General features: G+C 34.6%; 1 protein-coding gene across 2 annotated transcripts in view; it reads right to left on the bottom strand.

Annotated features, from left to right (window-relative positions):
* The window catches only part of CSMD3 (CUB and Sushi multiple domains 3), a 1245616-nt gene that overhangs the window by 857298 nt on the left and 373421 nt on the right, over nucleotides 1–14897 (bottom strand). For both annotated transcript variants that reach the window (XM_078441978.2, XM_078441977.2), the window contains exon 5: nucleotides 11929–12136. In XM_078441978.2, the coding sequence (XP_078298104.1) occupies nucleotides 11929–12136 (208 nt within the window). The remainder of the gene's footprint in view (nucleotides 1–11928; nucleotides 12137–14897) is intronic.

Consider the following 14897-nt stretch of genomic DNA (forward strand, 5'->3'; position numbering starts at 1 on the left):
CTAGGTGTCTCTCTGTATTTCTCTTTTATAGCCACACCCATGCACCATCACAACACCCATCTAGCTACCTTCAGTTTTAGACCTTGGCAGGGGCAACCTGGATGACTCAATCCATTAAGTATCCAACTCTTGATTTCGGCTCAGGTCATGATCTCACAATTTGTGGGATTGAGTCCCGTGTCAGGTTCTGTGCCGACAGCAGGGAACCTGCTAGGGATTCTCTCTCTTCCTCTCTCTCTGCCCTTTTCCCTCTCTCTTTCTCTCAAAATAAATAAATTTTAAAAAATAAAAGTAAAATAAAACACCCATTATTTTCAAATAGAAGATAGGTTGACTGGTACTAAAATTGTCTGGTGTTACGTAGTTTAATACAAATATGGCTGAAGTCTCCATGCCTTCCTTTGTTATATCGTTTGTAATCTGACTTTGCAACTTCTCCCACTGGTCTTTCAACTGCTTTCTCTTGAATTGTAAAATCCATATACTTTTGCAAGATTCATTCTCTGTATGTTCCATGTTCAGTCCAGGAAACAAAACACACAAAAAAAGAAAAGATCTGCCTTTCCTAATCACTATGACTGTTGACTATATTTAAAACATGTGGGTTAATGTGGAAAGTTCTATTGAACAGAAAATGAATGCTGAGCAAAAAAGAAGAGTCACTGAAGCAGAGAGAGTATTGCGGAGAAGTGTGACTTACAACCAAAGTCTTCTACTGCTCGCCCAGAAGTCTGTTGAAAAATAGGTTTTAAGATTTAACTTTTATGCTTTATGAAGTTTTGTTGTAAATAATTCCATATGGAATGGCTAATTATTTTGAACTTTGTGGCATCAAAGCACTTTTGTGATAAACATTTGCTACTAAGAGTTTTTGAAGGATATAAAACCATTTGCTATATAAGGAAAATTAATCAAGTTAGACACAGGCTAGTTCTATGGAAATTATGTTAGAGGGTGAATAAAATTACTGAAGGAAACTTTCAAAAGAATTGACTAAATCAATAATTGTATTTTCATATTATTTAACAAGAATGAAATAATTCAGAAAAATATCCTGTCAAAATGAAGAAATTTGACATATTTCAAGTTTATTTAAAAACTTAATCTAAGCTATTTATGTATTAGAAACATATATACCAGCATATGATATCCTATAAATCATTAAGACCTCATACTGCATTTCACAGATTTTTAGATGCCCAATTAGCATTTGTTTCTTTTTATGCAAGCTTTCAGGAATAAATGCCATATACTAACTCAGAGATAAAACTTATGGATAATTTCTTGGGGTAAATACCTAGTAGTGGAATTATTGGATCATATGGTATTTCTGTTTTTAATTTTTTGAGGAATTCCAGACCGTTTTCTACAGTGGCTGTACCAATTTACATTCCTACCAAACAGGGTACAAGGGCTCTTTTTTTCTCCACATCCTCATCAACACTTGATATTTCTTATCTTTTTAATTCTGGCCATTCTGACAGGTTGTAAAGTAGTATCTCATTGAAGTTTCGATTTAGTTTTGTATTGAATTGTTGAATTCTCTATGTTGTACACCTGAAACTAATGTAACATTGTATTTCAATTATACTTAAGTGAATGAATGAATGAATGAATGAATGAAAACTTAGACATAAAAACCTGTGTACTGAGAAGAGGCGAACTCTATTCAAAGTCACTTCTTTCCCTCTGCAGGCTATGCTCTATCAAGACTTCCTTCTCTATTATCCTGACACCACATGAAACAGAAATGCCATTGCCTTTCTTTTTATACTTGGATCTAAGTTGCTAAGTAGTGTTCTAGAAATATGAAAGCTCACCAGTTGTTGCCACTACAAATTCACCTTGTAAAATTCCAACTGGATCCAAAACACTGCCAACCAATCCTTCGATTCCCCTAGTTGCTTGGGTTTTTTGTTGTTGTTTTTTTTTTCCCATTCTCCACAAAAGATATTTTAAAATGATCCCATTCTTCAAATATCCTAGCCTATCACCTGTTCTCACTTTCCACAGATGGCCTTGCCTCTTTCATCAAGGAAAAAACAGAAACCACTAGAAAGAATGTATCTCAATTTCTGGTCAGCACACATATGAAGGTACATGCAGACACATCTATTGCTTCACACCTTGCTCTTGACAAAATGGAGTGGTGTTGCCTCCTAAGTTACAGGTTAATAAATTAAATGGAAGTGAATACGGGAAGCACTAGAACTTATGGTGATATTAAAAAAAACAGATGATGAGAGTAAGCAAGAAGAATATTGAGTTTGGGAATTGTAGTAGCTCTGGTTAAACTCATAGGAGCTGTTTATTAGAGAAGAGGTAAGGAGACCAAAGGATACTGGGACGTCCTCATGGATAACAGAGACAAACAAGATGGCGTTTGATTTCTATGGGTTAAATAAGATCATAAAATTAGTCTAAATTTCATATACTAGAGTTCTGGTTTAACTTTAGAGATATGTACACTTGTATAGTCTTTATGAAAAATTACACAAGAACCGTGTAATCAGACATGTTTTTCCCTTTGAAGTTAACACAGATCTTTAATTAACACACTCCATAACTACAATATTTTAGTTAAATTTACTCTTCAATTTAAAAACAGAATAGGCACTCATTTACTTCTTTGGATAGAGGGACTCTTTGGAAATACAATTTATTGTATAAATAAATTAATTAATAAAGATGTAAACATGAATTTAAAGTCTGGTTCTTAAAGGTATAAAAACATCACTAAAGGATTTTTCTTCTCCACACTAATAATTAGAAGGATAACTTCAAATTTGTCACAAACAAGTATGTACAAATAACAATTATATATTTTAAAACATATATATATATGTGTGTGTGTGTGTGTATATATATAATTATTAATATGTTCAAGACATGGCTACTTCCAAAAACAAAAGGTTTTGCATCTTAAAAAAATAAAAAATGACAGTTTGCTTTTAAATGGAACTGATTTGTTAGAAACCTTTGAAAACACTTCTCTTAGTAAACGTATTTGTGCTAATTCCTGATTCATATAACTCTGTTGTAGCATCTATTGTAACTCTTTTTTCCATGGATGACCAAGACTTATATACATTACCTCTTCCTGCTACAATCCCAAATGAGTCTCCCTTAAGGCAGAAAAAATATATTTAAAAGTTCTAAAATGATAGATTAAACATACTAGGCATTCTCAGATATCTAGAATAATTTTTAAATCTTTACAGCAAAATTATATTTAAGCATCAACCCAGTGTAAAATAACTTAAGACTATATTTAAAAACATTAATATGTACTAAAATATTTATATGTCAAACTCTCAGGTTTTATAATGTTTTACTAATATACAGTATGTGTGTATATATGTGTAAGTATATTTTAAGAAAGTCCTCGTTGTATGCACAATAACAAGAGGTAATTTTATTAAAAAGTACACTGGGGCAAGTATTTGAGTATCTCAATTGTCATTTTGAATGAATTTTCAACATACATACATTGAGTCTCAGGATTCATCTCCCTCAAAGGGGAAAACAGGGCAGTTGAATCCTTAAAATCCCTCCTGGCTGTAGTATCTTATCATTTTATGAGCATCCTATTTAATTTACCTAAAGAGAAGCATTTACCTAATTTACCTTGATGGAACAATGGATAAGGAACATGTGGTAAAACCAAAGGATATTATTCAGCCTTAGAAAAGAAGGAAATCCTGGTATATTGGACAACATGGATGAACCTTGAGGACATTCTGCCAAGTGAAATAAACCAGTGACAGAAGGACAAATTCTGCATGATTTCACTTATATGAACTATCTAAAACAGTCAAATTCACAGAAGCAGATCCTTGAATGGCATTTGCCAGGGGATGGGGGAGGGAGAATGGGGGAGTTGCTATGCAGCAAATATAAAGTTTAAGTTATGCAAGATGGATAAGTTCTAGAGATCTTCTATACAACATTGTGCCTATAGTTAACAATGCAGTATTTTACTATTAAAATTTTAAGGGAAGATCTCATGGTAAATGTTCTTATCACAATAAAAAGAAGGTAGTTCAAAATTATAAAATCATAATAGATATTTAATCAAGTTACTTCACCCCTATGGATAAGTAGTAATATACAGAACTATAGCTTTATTGCATGTTTTAGCCTACTAATAATTGTCAGAAGGGAGCAAACAGGAACACCTGTTTAATAGGATTAGTGTCTGTGGTATTTATTTTTGCAGAATCAAGATTATGGCCAGTTTCCTCTAGTTAATTTATCGTGATTAGTTAGAAAATTTGTTGACCCACTAGCACAATCTTTGTACTATTCATTGCATAAGTTTATAACAAATACATATGTATATGTATTACATAGTTAGCTTCATTAGCTTGATATATCATGTTAATTTGTCCTTCAACATTTTTAGTGGTTCAAAATATATCAGCTCTGTGGGATGCTCACAGGACAGTTACATAACATAGTTTCAGTATTGATTAAATGTATTGCTTTAATTTCTTTAGCAATGCATTGGAATCACCTAGTTTGCAGATTTCCTGATTCCATGCCTACAGAACGTAAATCAACAGATTTGTGTGGGAGCTGGAAAATCTGTACTTTAACAAACACCACAGACAACTCTGATATAGATACTACAAAAACACCATTTGAAAAATACTACTAAATGTGGAAGTGTTAGCACACATAAAATACATACATATATACTATATATAAGTGAAACATATACACATATGTATGTATATACAGGTATACATATATATTTCTATATATATTTATATACCTGTATCTATATCTGTATATAACACATATACATATTCATATATACATATACATGTACGTATCTGTATCAATACATATCAGTATAGGCATGCACATACTTTTAAGTAAAATACCAATAGATTCAGGTTTTCTCTGGAGGGACTGTATAAGTAAAAACAGTGCAACACTTTTCTACTTTTCTTCTAATATTTTTCCCTTTCTTTCATAATAATAGGATTTTAGCTGGGCAAAGACCACCTAGAATAAGAATTATATTTCTTTGGGTCTCTTACTGCCAAGTGTCCATGTAACAAAATTTTAGCCAATGAATATAAGCAGAAGTATAAAATGCAATAGAACAATGTAGGGCAGCAACCAGAACCTTCAGAGAAGTTGAAGAGTACCGTTTGGTCCTTTCTTTGACCTACTTTCTGGACTCAATTTAGACATGAAATGATCTTTGGAATGAAGGTCACCTACAAATAGAAGGGTAATATGAAAGCATCCCAAATGTTTGGTGCCAGGGGTATTCATAAATGTCTTGTATATTTACCTCCAGAATTTTACATTTAAAAACAATTGTATCTCATTCAAGCCTGTTGGTGTTTGTTTTTCACTTTTTCTTTTTTTATACCTGAACCTAATCCAAACTAATAAATATGGCTTCGATCAAATCAAGTATAATCACTTTGGAAAACAGGTGAAAACAGATGGTCAAGTGATCTGCTTTTTTTTTTTTATAAAGGACAAAAATTATGTATTCATTTCACAAATATGTGAAATACCTAAGGTGTGAAATGGGCAGTTTAGGCATTATGTGTAAGTTTAGATATGAGCTCTCCTTAAGATTCTGTTGTTTTAGTAAAGGTATGGATACAAATAGAAACAAAGTAAGATAACAATTATACACATCAGAAAAGACCATTGAAATCATGACAATTCATGCAAATTCCACAGTAAAGGGAATAGAAATGAAAAATGAAAAACAGACCAAGGCTGGGCAGAGGCCAGCATGTGTAGAGTGGATAAAGAAAGAAAAGCCCCCACCCCCAAAAGGGTCTGAAAAGACACAGTGAGTAACAACAAAAGGTAGAAGAAATGACTTCACAATAACAAGGGAGATGGCTGTTCTAGAAAAGAAGAGATGACCAGCAAAGTCAAATGTTGCAGATAAATCAAGTGAGGTAAGTGCCAAAGTAGGAACTATGATATCATTGGTCATTTTGGAAAAGATAGTTCTAAAGAAATGGTGGAACAAACCACATTACAGCTCGTTGAAAACTGATCAATCACAGAGCAAAAACTGATGGTGTAGAAAAGAGTTAAGAAAATCATGGGCATGACACCCTTTAGTAGGCAAGGAGGTGCTCTAGTGCACAAAGGAAGGAAACATCTTTGGATGGGAGTCACCAGACATCTGAAATTATGACTAATCTTACCAGTTCAAATTTAAATGTTTAGCATTATTTTAACTACCTAATAAATATCAACAAATGTGTATAAATGACTTAAAAATATACCATATGCCTTATTGCATCCTTAATTTCAATGAAATTAATTTAAAGAGGTGTTCCTATGCCATATGCTCTGAATATGTTTTAACTCATATTCTGATTTTGATAACTGTATTCATTCCCTTGACTTTAACAAATACTTCAATTTTTATGGCTTCTAATATATGTTACATATAATATAGTTACATGTAATATAGTATTAAATTATATATAATATTAAGTTATATATGTTATAATATATTGTTATAATATCATAATTGAGTTACACATTTCCAACTTCCGGGGTGGACACAGACATGTTCTGTGGAAATCCAGCTTAACCCTCAATGTGACACCTTACAAAGCAAACTCATTTCTCCTCTGGTTCCAATATACAATTGTCTTTCTGACCTTTCTAGTATTATGTATGTTCTGTAATCTAAAAAATTATAATTATTAAATCTGAGATATTTAACCACTCATTCCTCTTGGATCCAGTCTTTGATAACAACACTTTACTCTTTTATTTCTGTATGTGGAGCTTCCAAATTGATAAACTCCTCTATGGAGTAGTCCCCAGCCTGACCTATTAATCTTCATTTTCTTGATATTCCTCACTCTCTAGTGACTGATTTTTCCCACCTTCCTTCCTTTCACCAACAAGACTTTTTTGAGAGAGAGAGTGAGCAGGAAGGGCAGAGAGAGAGAGAGAGAGAGAGAGAGAGAGAGAATCCTAAGGAGGCTCTGCGCTGATGGCCCAATGCAGGGCTTGAACTCATGAACTGTGAGATCATGACCTGAGTTGAAACCATGAGTTGGGATGCTTAACTCATTGAGCCACCCAGGAACCCCACAAACAGATTTTTTTAAAAGGGAGTATTACTTTCATTACCTTCACTTTTCGCTTTAACAATTCTCCCCACTCTCCATCACCAATTTTTTGCACTCTAGTAGGTCATTCCCATTAGCATGAACATATGGTTTTATCTCTCCCAATTAATAAACAAACCAAAAACCAAAATTAAATCTAAATCTAAAAATTATTTTGACTCTACTTTCTCTTTTAGCCTTATTTCTTTGTTCACCTTTTTTTGCAAAACTTGCTGAAAGGCTTATTTGTACTAATTATCTGCAATTTCTCTTCTCTGATAAAGACATTCACCCACAAAACTCCTTACATCACAGTAATCAATTATCTCCATGTTATGAAATCTAATGAACAGTTCTGGAGCTCATCTTATTAGCTGATCATCAAATTTGACACAATTGATCATTTCCTTCTCCTTGATGTATTTTCTTCATTTGGTTTCTAAGAAACCATATGCTCTTGGTTTTCCTCCTAGCTCATCGATAATCCTTTTCAAACTCTTACTTGTTCTTCCTAGTTTTCCTGACTTTTGGAGTGTCCCAGAGCTCAGTTGTTAACCTTTTCTTTTCTTAGTTTAACAATCACTTCTAACTCTGAACTTCCAAATTTAGATCTCTATCCCATACCTTTAATTCTGAACTAAGACTTGTGTATCCAACTGCCTCCCTTGAAATCTTCACCAGAATGTGTATTAGCCATCTCAAACTTAACATGTCCAGAATTCAGCTCCCTGTCATCTCTCTCAAAAAAAAAAAAAAGGTTTTATAAAAAAAACCTTCTCAATATCAGTGGATATTGCATCCTGTTATGCCTTCAAAAACCTTAGAGCTGTCCTCACTTCTTAAAGCTATTGTTGCTCCTTTTTCTTTCTTCCTTTCATTCTTTCTTTCTTTGTTTCAGTTAAATTTTTTTAATGTTTATTTATTTTTGAGAGAGATGGAGACAGGATGTGAGTGGGTTAGGGGCAGAGAGAGAGGGAGACACAAAATCCGAAGCAGGCTCCAGGCTCCAAGCTGTCAGCACAGAGCCTGAAGTGGGGCTTGAACTCACAAGCTGTGAGATCATGATCTGAGCTGAAGTCGGACGCTCAACCGACTGAGCCACCCAGGCACCCCTGCTCCTCCTTTTTCTTGAATTTCACATCTCATCAGCTAGGAATTTCCCTTCACTTTATCTAGAAAATCTAGCCATTCTCATCACCTCCACTGCTATTTTATAATTCTAACAATTACAATATCTTACCTAGCTTACTGCAAATAATGTCTATTTTTCTACCTTTCCTTCCTAGTGTTTGTTCCTCATATGGCAGCCAGAGTGATCCTTTAAAACATAAGTCTGATCACTAAGGTGCTCAAAACCCTTTAATAGTCCACATTTCACTTAGACCAAAAGTTGGGCTCCATTAATTGTCTTTCTTTTCTACCACTTTCACCCATGGCAATTCTTCTGTAACCACAATGACCTACTAGCTGTTCCTTTAAACACAATGAGCCCCACTCTAAATTATGTGTTTGCTCTAAATGTATTTCTGCCTGGAATGTGTATTGTTGAGATTTTGCTTGTCTAACTTCCTTACTGCCTTTAAGACTTTGCTCAAATATCAACTTTTCACTTAGGTTACCTACACTTCCATCATCCCACAGTTACTCTCCTGACCTCTCTTATCCTACTTCACCCCTTCTTTCTTATCACTCTGTAGACAGAGTATGTCATTAACTTATTTACAGTGGTTACTGTTTATTGTCTTTTATAAATAAATTTTATAAATTCTGCAGGAGCAAGCCTCTCCACTATTTTGGTTGCTGGGTACCAAAAACAATGCCTGCCATGCAGTGAATACCCCATAAGTCATTGCTGAATGAACACTGAATGAATGGGAATCTAGTAAGAACCTAAAGAGATTAAGTTTGGAAACAATTTCAAAGAGTACCTAATCCAACTCTACAGCCGAGGCTTTGTAAATCAGGCAATATATAGTTACTTCCAACCTCCTGGCCCCTGTTTTAGTACCTAAGCATAATGCCAAATAATATTAGAGTTAAGAAAAGGCTTGGATGTCGCAGATGAGAAACCTGAGTTCTAAGAAGGTGACATACTTATCCAGTTATCTTACCTAGCTACCAACAATCAGTCAAAGCTGAAACTAGAATTGAAGTTTCTTTGTGCTATGTGATTTTTCATTTTGCTGCAAGGGAATCAGTTGACATTGGTCGAGCCTCATAAAATTTTTATCATCCAGTATTAATTAACTGGATCCTCTACATTCCTGTCAGATCAAGCAGCAGTGATGTTGAGTGTTGTTTAACAAATCAAAACTTACAGATTTAGCATATACACCTTGTAGAGAGGTATTGGCTAATTGATAGTACTCTCTGTGCAACACAATTATTGGGTTGGCTTAGTCTATGTCGCCAAAGTCAAACACAGATGCCTCACTGCCTACATTTCAGGAAAAAATTTAATGAACGGTAGCCAATGGCAAGTCCCCAGTCCCTCAATGAGGGACCTGAAGTCAAAGGAACCATTTGTAATTTTAACGAAAAGAATGTGAATATCTCCCTTTCAGCATTACTTTACATTTCTCTTTTGAATTCTACTATGAATTAAAAATATTATATGAACAATGCATTAGAAGAACCAATGTAATACCACCTGAAATATAATTTTTCATTTTGATGACCATATCTTAAAAAGATATGAGAAAATTAAAGGATTTAAGGGAATTAGAGGGCTAGGATTAGATTTAAAATTTTATTTTAATTATTCACAGATCATTTTACACATCAATTCCATAACTACTATAATTAAAAGGAAAACTGTTTTACGATGCTGAAGTGGCTATACACAATAATAATTTACTGACAATATGCATCTTTAAGCTGGCATCTATAGAAATACAATACAGTTTGGGCATTTGTATCATTTTCTTGCGAATTGCTAAATGAATGTGTGTTACTTTTGTCTTATCTTCAAAGGAATGTGTAAGATGACAGACAGGTGATACTTTTGCCAAAGCCCAGATGGCTATAAATACACTTGTTTTATTTTTAAACATTTACTTAGTGTCCTTTCAGCATCAATATTGTTTCCTCTTTCTTCACATTTCCCTCCTCTTGCCTGTGTGATACCTCATTCCCAGATGTCTTCCTGCCCCTCTAAATGCACTTCCACAGTGTATTTGCTGGATAATCCCCCTAAACTTGGGCCTTTCATGCTGTTGGTGCTCAGACTCAGTCCTGGTTCCTTCTCATCTCATTCCGACCTATCTCTAGCTATCCCATGTTATCGATGTTGATTGGTTCAATTACCTTAGAGATCAACTACATACCATTTATGCTTCTATGCAGAACACCTGAATCATACCGCCAGACACAGTTGTCTGTTAGATGACAATTTATACTTATATAATAATTTATATTTACATAATGTTGTATATACAACAATTCTTAGTATTCATACCCTTCCCACTCCAAATTTGACCTTCCTTCAACAATTTCAAATCACTGAATATCGCGACCTTCTCTACCAATTCGTGCGAGTCAGAAAATGATGTTTTCTTTAAACATCACCTTCTTTACCACTCCTCAATCCACTAGAGCCCTCTTCATTATGCCTCCTTAGATATCCCTTAACTTATTCCACTTCTTTATTTCCATCAATACCATTCTAATGCAGACTACCATGCTTTTTTTCTTGGATTACAGCGATCACCTCTTAAATGAGCTTCCAGCTAACTAAGACCCACTTCAAATCAATCTTTGCACTTAGTAAGAAAAATCATTTGAAATTTCAAACCTCTTCACATAATTGTTTTTGACAAAACACTTTAATAAATTCCCTTCGTTCTTATCAAATCCTTTACTTGGTATAAAAGGCCCCTCCAGGTCTCATGTTTACCTATTACCTCACTATACCAATCGTATCATTCCTCGCTTAATTACTGATTCATAATCTACTTTATACTTTGCTCATATCAGTGTATCATTTTTTAACTGTATAATGAAACACTTTCTTCTAAAAATATTACATTTTAAAATCATGTTCTGAAAACTCTACAGTTTTCATGAGACCATGGCTTGAAGTCTATAAAAAAAAGAGACCATACTAATCCAGGTAATAATTAATTTTTTGCCTTCATATGACAGATTAAGAAAAAGACCTATCTACAAAAACAAAGGCAAATTATTTCCAAGACTATACAGTTAATTGGAAAGGAATTACCAACTATGGACTGGCATGGTAAGAATATAACTTGAGTTCACATTAGGAACAACTTTTCTTTCCTTATGCATGTTGTGATAAAGTCATATTACTTTTATTTTTTTTAATGTTTTTTTTTTTAATTTTTGAGACAGAGAGAGACAGAGGATGAGCAGGTGAGGGGCAGAGAGAGAGGGAGACACATAATCCAAAGCAGGCTCCAGGCTCTGAGCTGTCAGCACAGAGCCCTACATGGGGCTCAAACCCATGGACTGTGAGATCATGACCTGAGCCGAAGTCGGTCGCTCAACCGACTGAGCCACCCAGGTGCCCAAGTCACATTACTTTTAATTGATAATGAATATTACGACCCATTGAATGAATTAATGAATTGATAATAATGGAGAGCTCCATCTTTCAGAATTCCAATTTATTTAATATATTAGTACCCTTATATTCAAAAGTATCCCTCAGCTCTGACAGTTGCCCCTTCATAATTTTTCTGTAACTATAAGTTCTTTTTAAAAAACAAAACCTTTAAAGACCCATTACACAGCTGTTCTTTGCCTCAGGCGATGGCATCAATGTTAGGTTAGAACAGAAACTACTTACCATATTGTAGGTGGCTCAGAACCTTCTATTTCTAAGTAATCATACTTTTCTTCCATTTGGAAATCCGTAAATATGAGTGAAATTGTGTCCCCAGGCTCTGCTACAATGGTCCAAGTGCAATCAGCATTGTTATGATACTCGTTAGGAAAACTAGGGCTTGAAATGATGCCACTGGATCCTCTCATTGTTCCTCCACATGCGTCTTCAGCTGTGAAAATAAGAACAAGATGTTCAGTTATAAGTCATTAAGGGAAATGCAATTAAAGCAGTTCCGTTAACATTTTTGGATAAATATAGCAGTCCAAATATTGTGACACCAAGTGCATACTGTACTAGTAGAGATTAAACAAAATGAGAAGTCCATGAAAACATTTTCAGCACATACATAAATATAAACCCTGTCTTGACAATGTTATAACCATTAGTTGAAATAGCAATGAAAGCAAGTCAAAAATCTACAGTGCTAGTAGATCTCAGGACAAGACCAAGATTTTATTTTCATTGATTAGGTGATGAATAAAACAAAAGCAACATCATTCTTAAGGTTTGTCATGCAAAATCTTTAATCACTTTGGACAGGTTTATGGTAGGGCTGAGCTTTGTTTTTATTTTTTTAATGTAGGTACATACAAAATAAAGAAACAATTTAAGAGAGAATATAATTTTTGCCGGTGGCATGTTTGAAAGCTATTGAAAGTGTGAAATTAAACGTTAAATAAAAATACATCACAGGGGCGCCTGACTGGTTCAGTCAATTGGGCATCTGACTCTTGATCTAGGCTCAGGTAATGAACTCACAATTCATGTGTTCGAGACTCACATCAGGACCTGTGCTAACAGCAGGAGCCTGCTTGAGATTGGTCCTCTTTCCCTCTCTCTCTGCCCCTCCCCTGCTTGTACTTGCAGGCATTTGCTCTCACTTGCTCTTTTAAAATAAATAGTTAAATGGACACTTGTTAAATAATACATCATATATCCAGGAAACTTTAGAGAGAAATAATATAGTAACTAAAATCTGATAACATATTCCCTGTAACTCCACTAAATAATGTAAACCTATTTTGCTATGTATTTATATATGTATATACAATACTATAAATAAATTTTCTACTAACTTTGTGTTGGGACCTAAAGTCCCCATTTCTCAGAGGTCATAGGTTCTCCCCAAGTCTACTTTTGGCCAGTGGTGTATTCTAACAGAGGGGTTACATGACCATCTGTGTTTAGTGTGAGATATATAAGGTAAACTTCCTTGTTTTACAACAGTGTTTAGGACATTCAAATTAACAGGTTATTAGTTTCTTGTTCAATAAATTGTCTCAAGATTTTTGTTGCTTTCTTGAGTCACTCAGAAAATTCCATCAATTCAAATCAAATGTTGGGAGAAAAACTCTGGCTCTATCATGACGAGATCTATGACGTAATACTCCATAACTTTAATAAATAGAGATGGGCATCATCCTATTTAACCTCTCAATGGTCTAGGAATAGCAAAATGCTTTGGTACTAGGGACAACATTAGTATTACACTGTATGCATCAAATAACATTAGGTTCTTTCTGACACTATCCATTTAACCCCGTAATTCAAAGCATAAGTACATTGCTCTTAAAAGATATTTAATTTTTATCACCCACTACTGTAAAACTTATATTTATTTTTATTGCATGACCTTTCTCTTAAATATGTTGGGTAATTGGAATGAACTTGTCATCCTGTCTAGACTATGAAACACATTACTACACTTTTCTTCCCCGAACACACAGTATTTTCCCTCAATACCTTTACTTTAACCTCTGGTAAACATATCCTGCACTCCCCTAGCCCTGACCTCAAATTACTTCTAATCTTTGTCTTCCCTGGACCAATACCAGTATTGAGTAGTACTTTGGAAATAAAATGTTACACTATCGTATGTTTGTAGTATAACTAGTACACAACCTATTCAAACCATAGCTCTGTGAGATGCTTATTTCCCCGTCTCTAGATACAATATTAGACAAACATAGAACACTGTAGTTGACATTCAGATGAAAGAAAAAAATCTTTTTTCATTCAAGAATCTCAGTTCATTGATTAATATGTCTAGTCCTACCTACATGAAAAATAACTGACTTCATTGGATTAAGACTCTTGGCTCTCCCTAGCTTGGGCTTATGGCAGATGGGGCAGAGGTAAGGCAGAGGTGTGGTCTCTTCTTTCTTATTTTTCCCTCTGAGCATTTTTGTTCATCCACCCCTACACACTGAGCATTCTGTGATTCCTCCTAGTTTGGAGTAGAAGGGATTAGGGGACATGAATCTTTTTATTTGCCTGACACTGATTTGGTACCATTTGCAGGGGCTTTGGCAGATGATAAAAGAAAGATGCTCATGAGTCTTTTCACGGGATCCTCAGAGGTGTCCCAATCAGTTCCCTTGTTGTGGGGGAATGTGTCTGTCTGGCTGCCTACATTTCTCACTTATACCATGGGTATAGAATAATAGACTTCAATCTCTTTCCAACTATGAATGCTTATCCTTCCAGGTGGGGCTCTTGGGCAGGATTTAAGACAATTTGAGACCAGAACTCCAGCACAAAAACACCTCATTTGGTCAAATGAAAACATACCTCATTTATTCATCCTCTGTGGAAATGCAGTTTCTCCCCAACTGCAGCCTTATGGCTTTATAATCGACATTTAAGTATTTCAACCATGGTTTAATAATAATACACTGTGTCCCCAAAGCTACAGGGCATACAAATCAATTTCTCTGCATGGTTTCCTTGAAGTTCTTCAATGTAGCCTCACAGAAGAGAGAAATCAACCCAAACTCCTGATACATGAGATGGAGCACAACTTGTAAAATAGCTCTTCCTTGGGAAATTTTTATTTTACAGCAAAATAATTTCAACTCCAAAGTATGAGTGCCTTGCACTTGAAAACAAGGTGGGAACTCAGATCTTCCAGCATTGAAACCAATGCTCTT

Source organism: Panthera onca, chromosome F2 (assembly GCF_046562875.1).
Source record: "Panthera onca isolate mPanOnc1 chromosome F2, mPanOnc1 haplotype 2, whole genome shotgun sequence".
Taxonomy (NCBI): Eukaryota; Metazoa; Chordata; class Mammalia; order Carnivora; family Felidae; genus Panthera; species Panthera onca.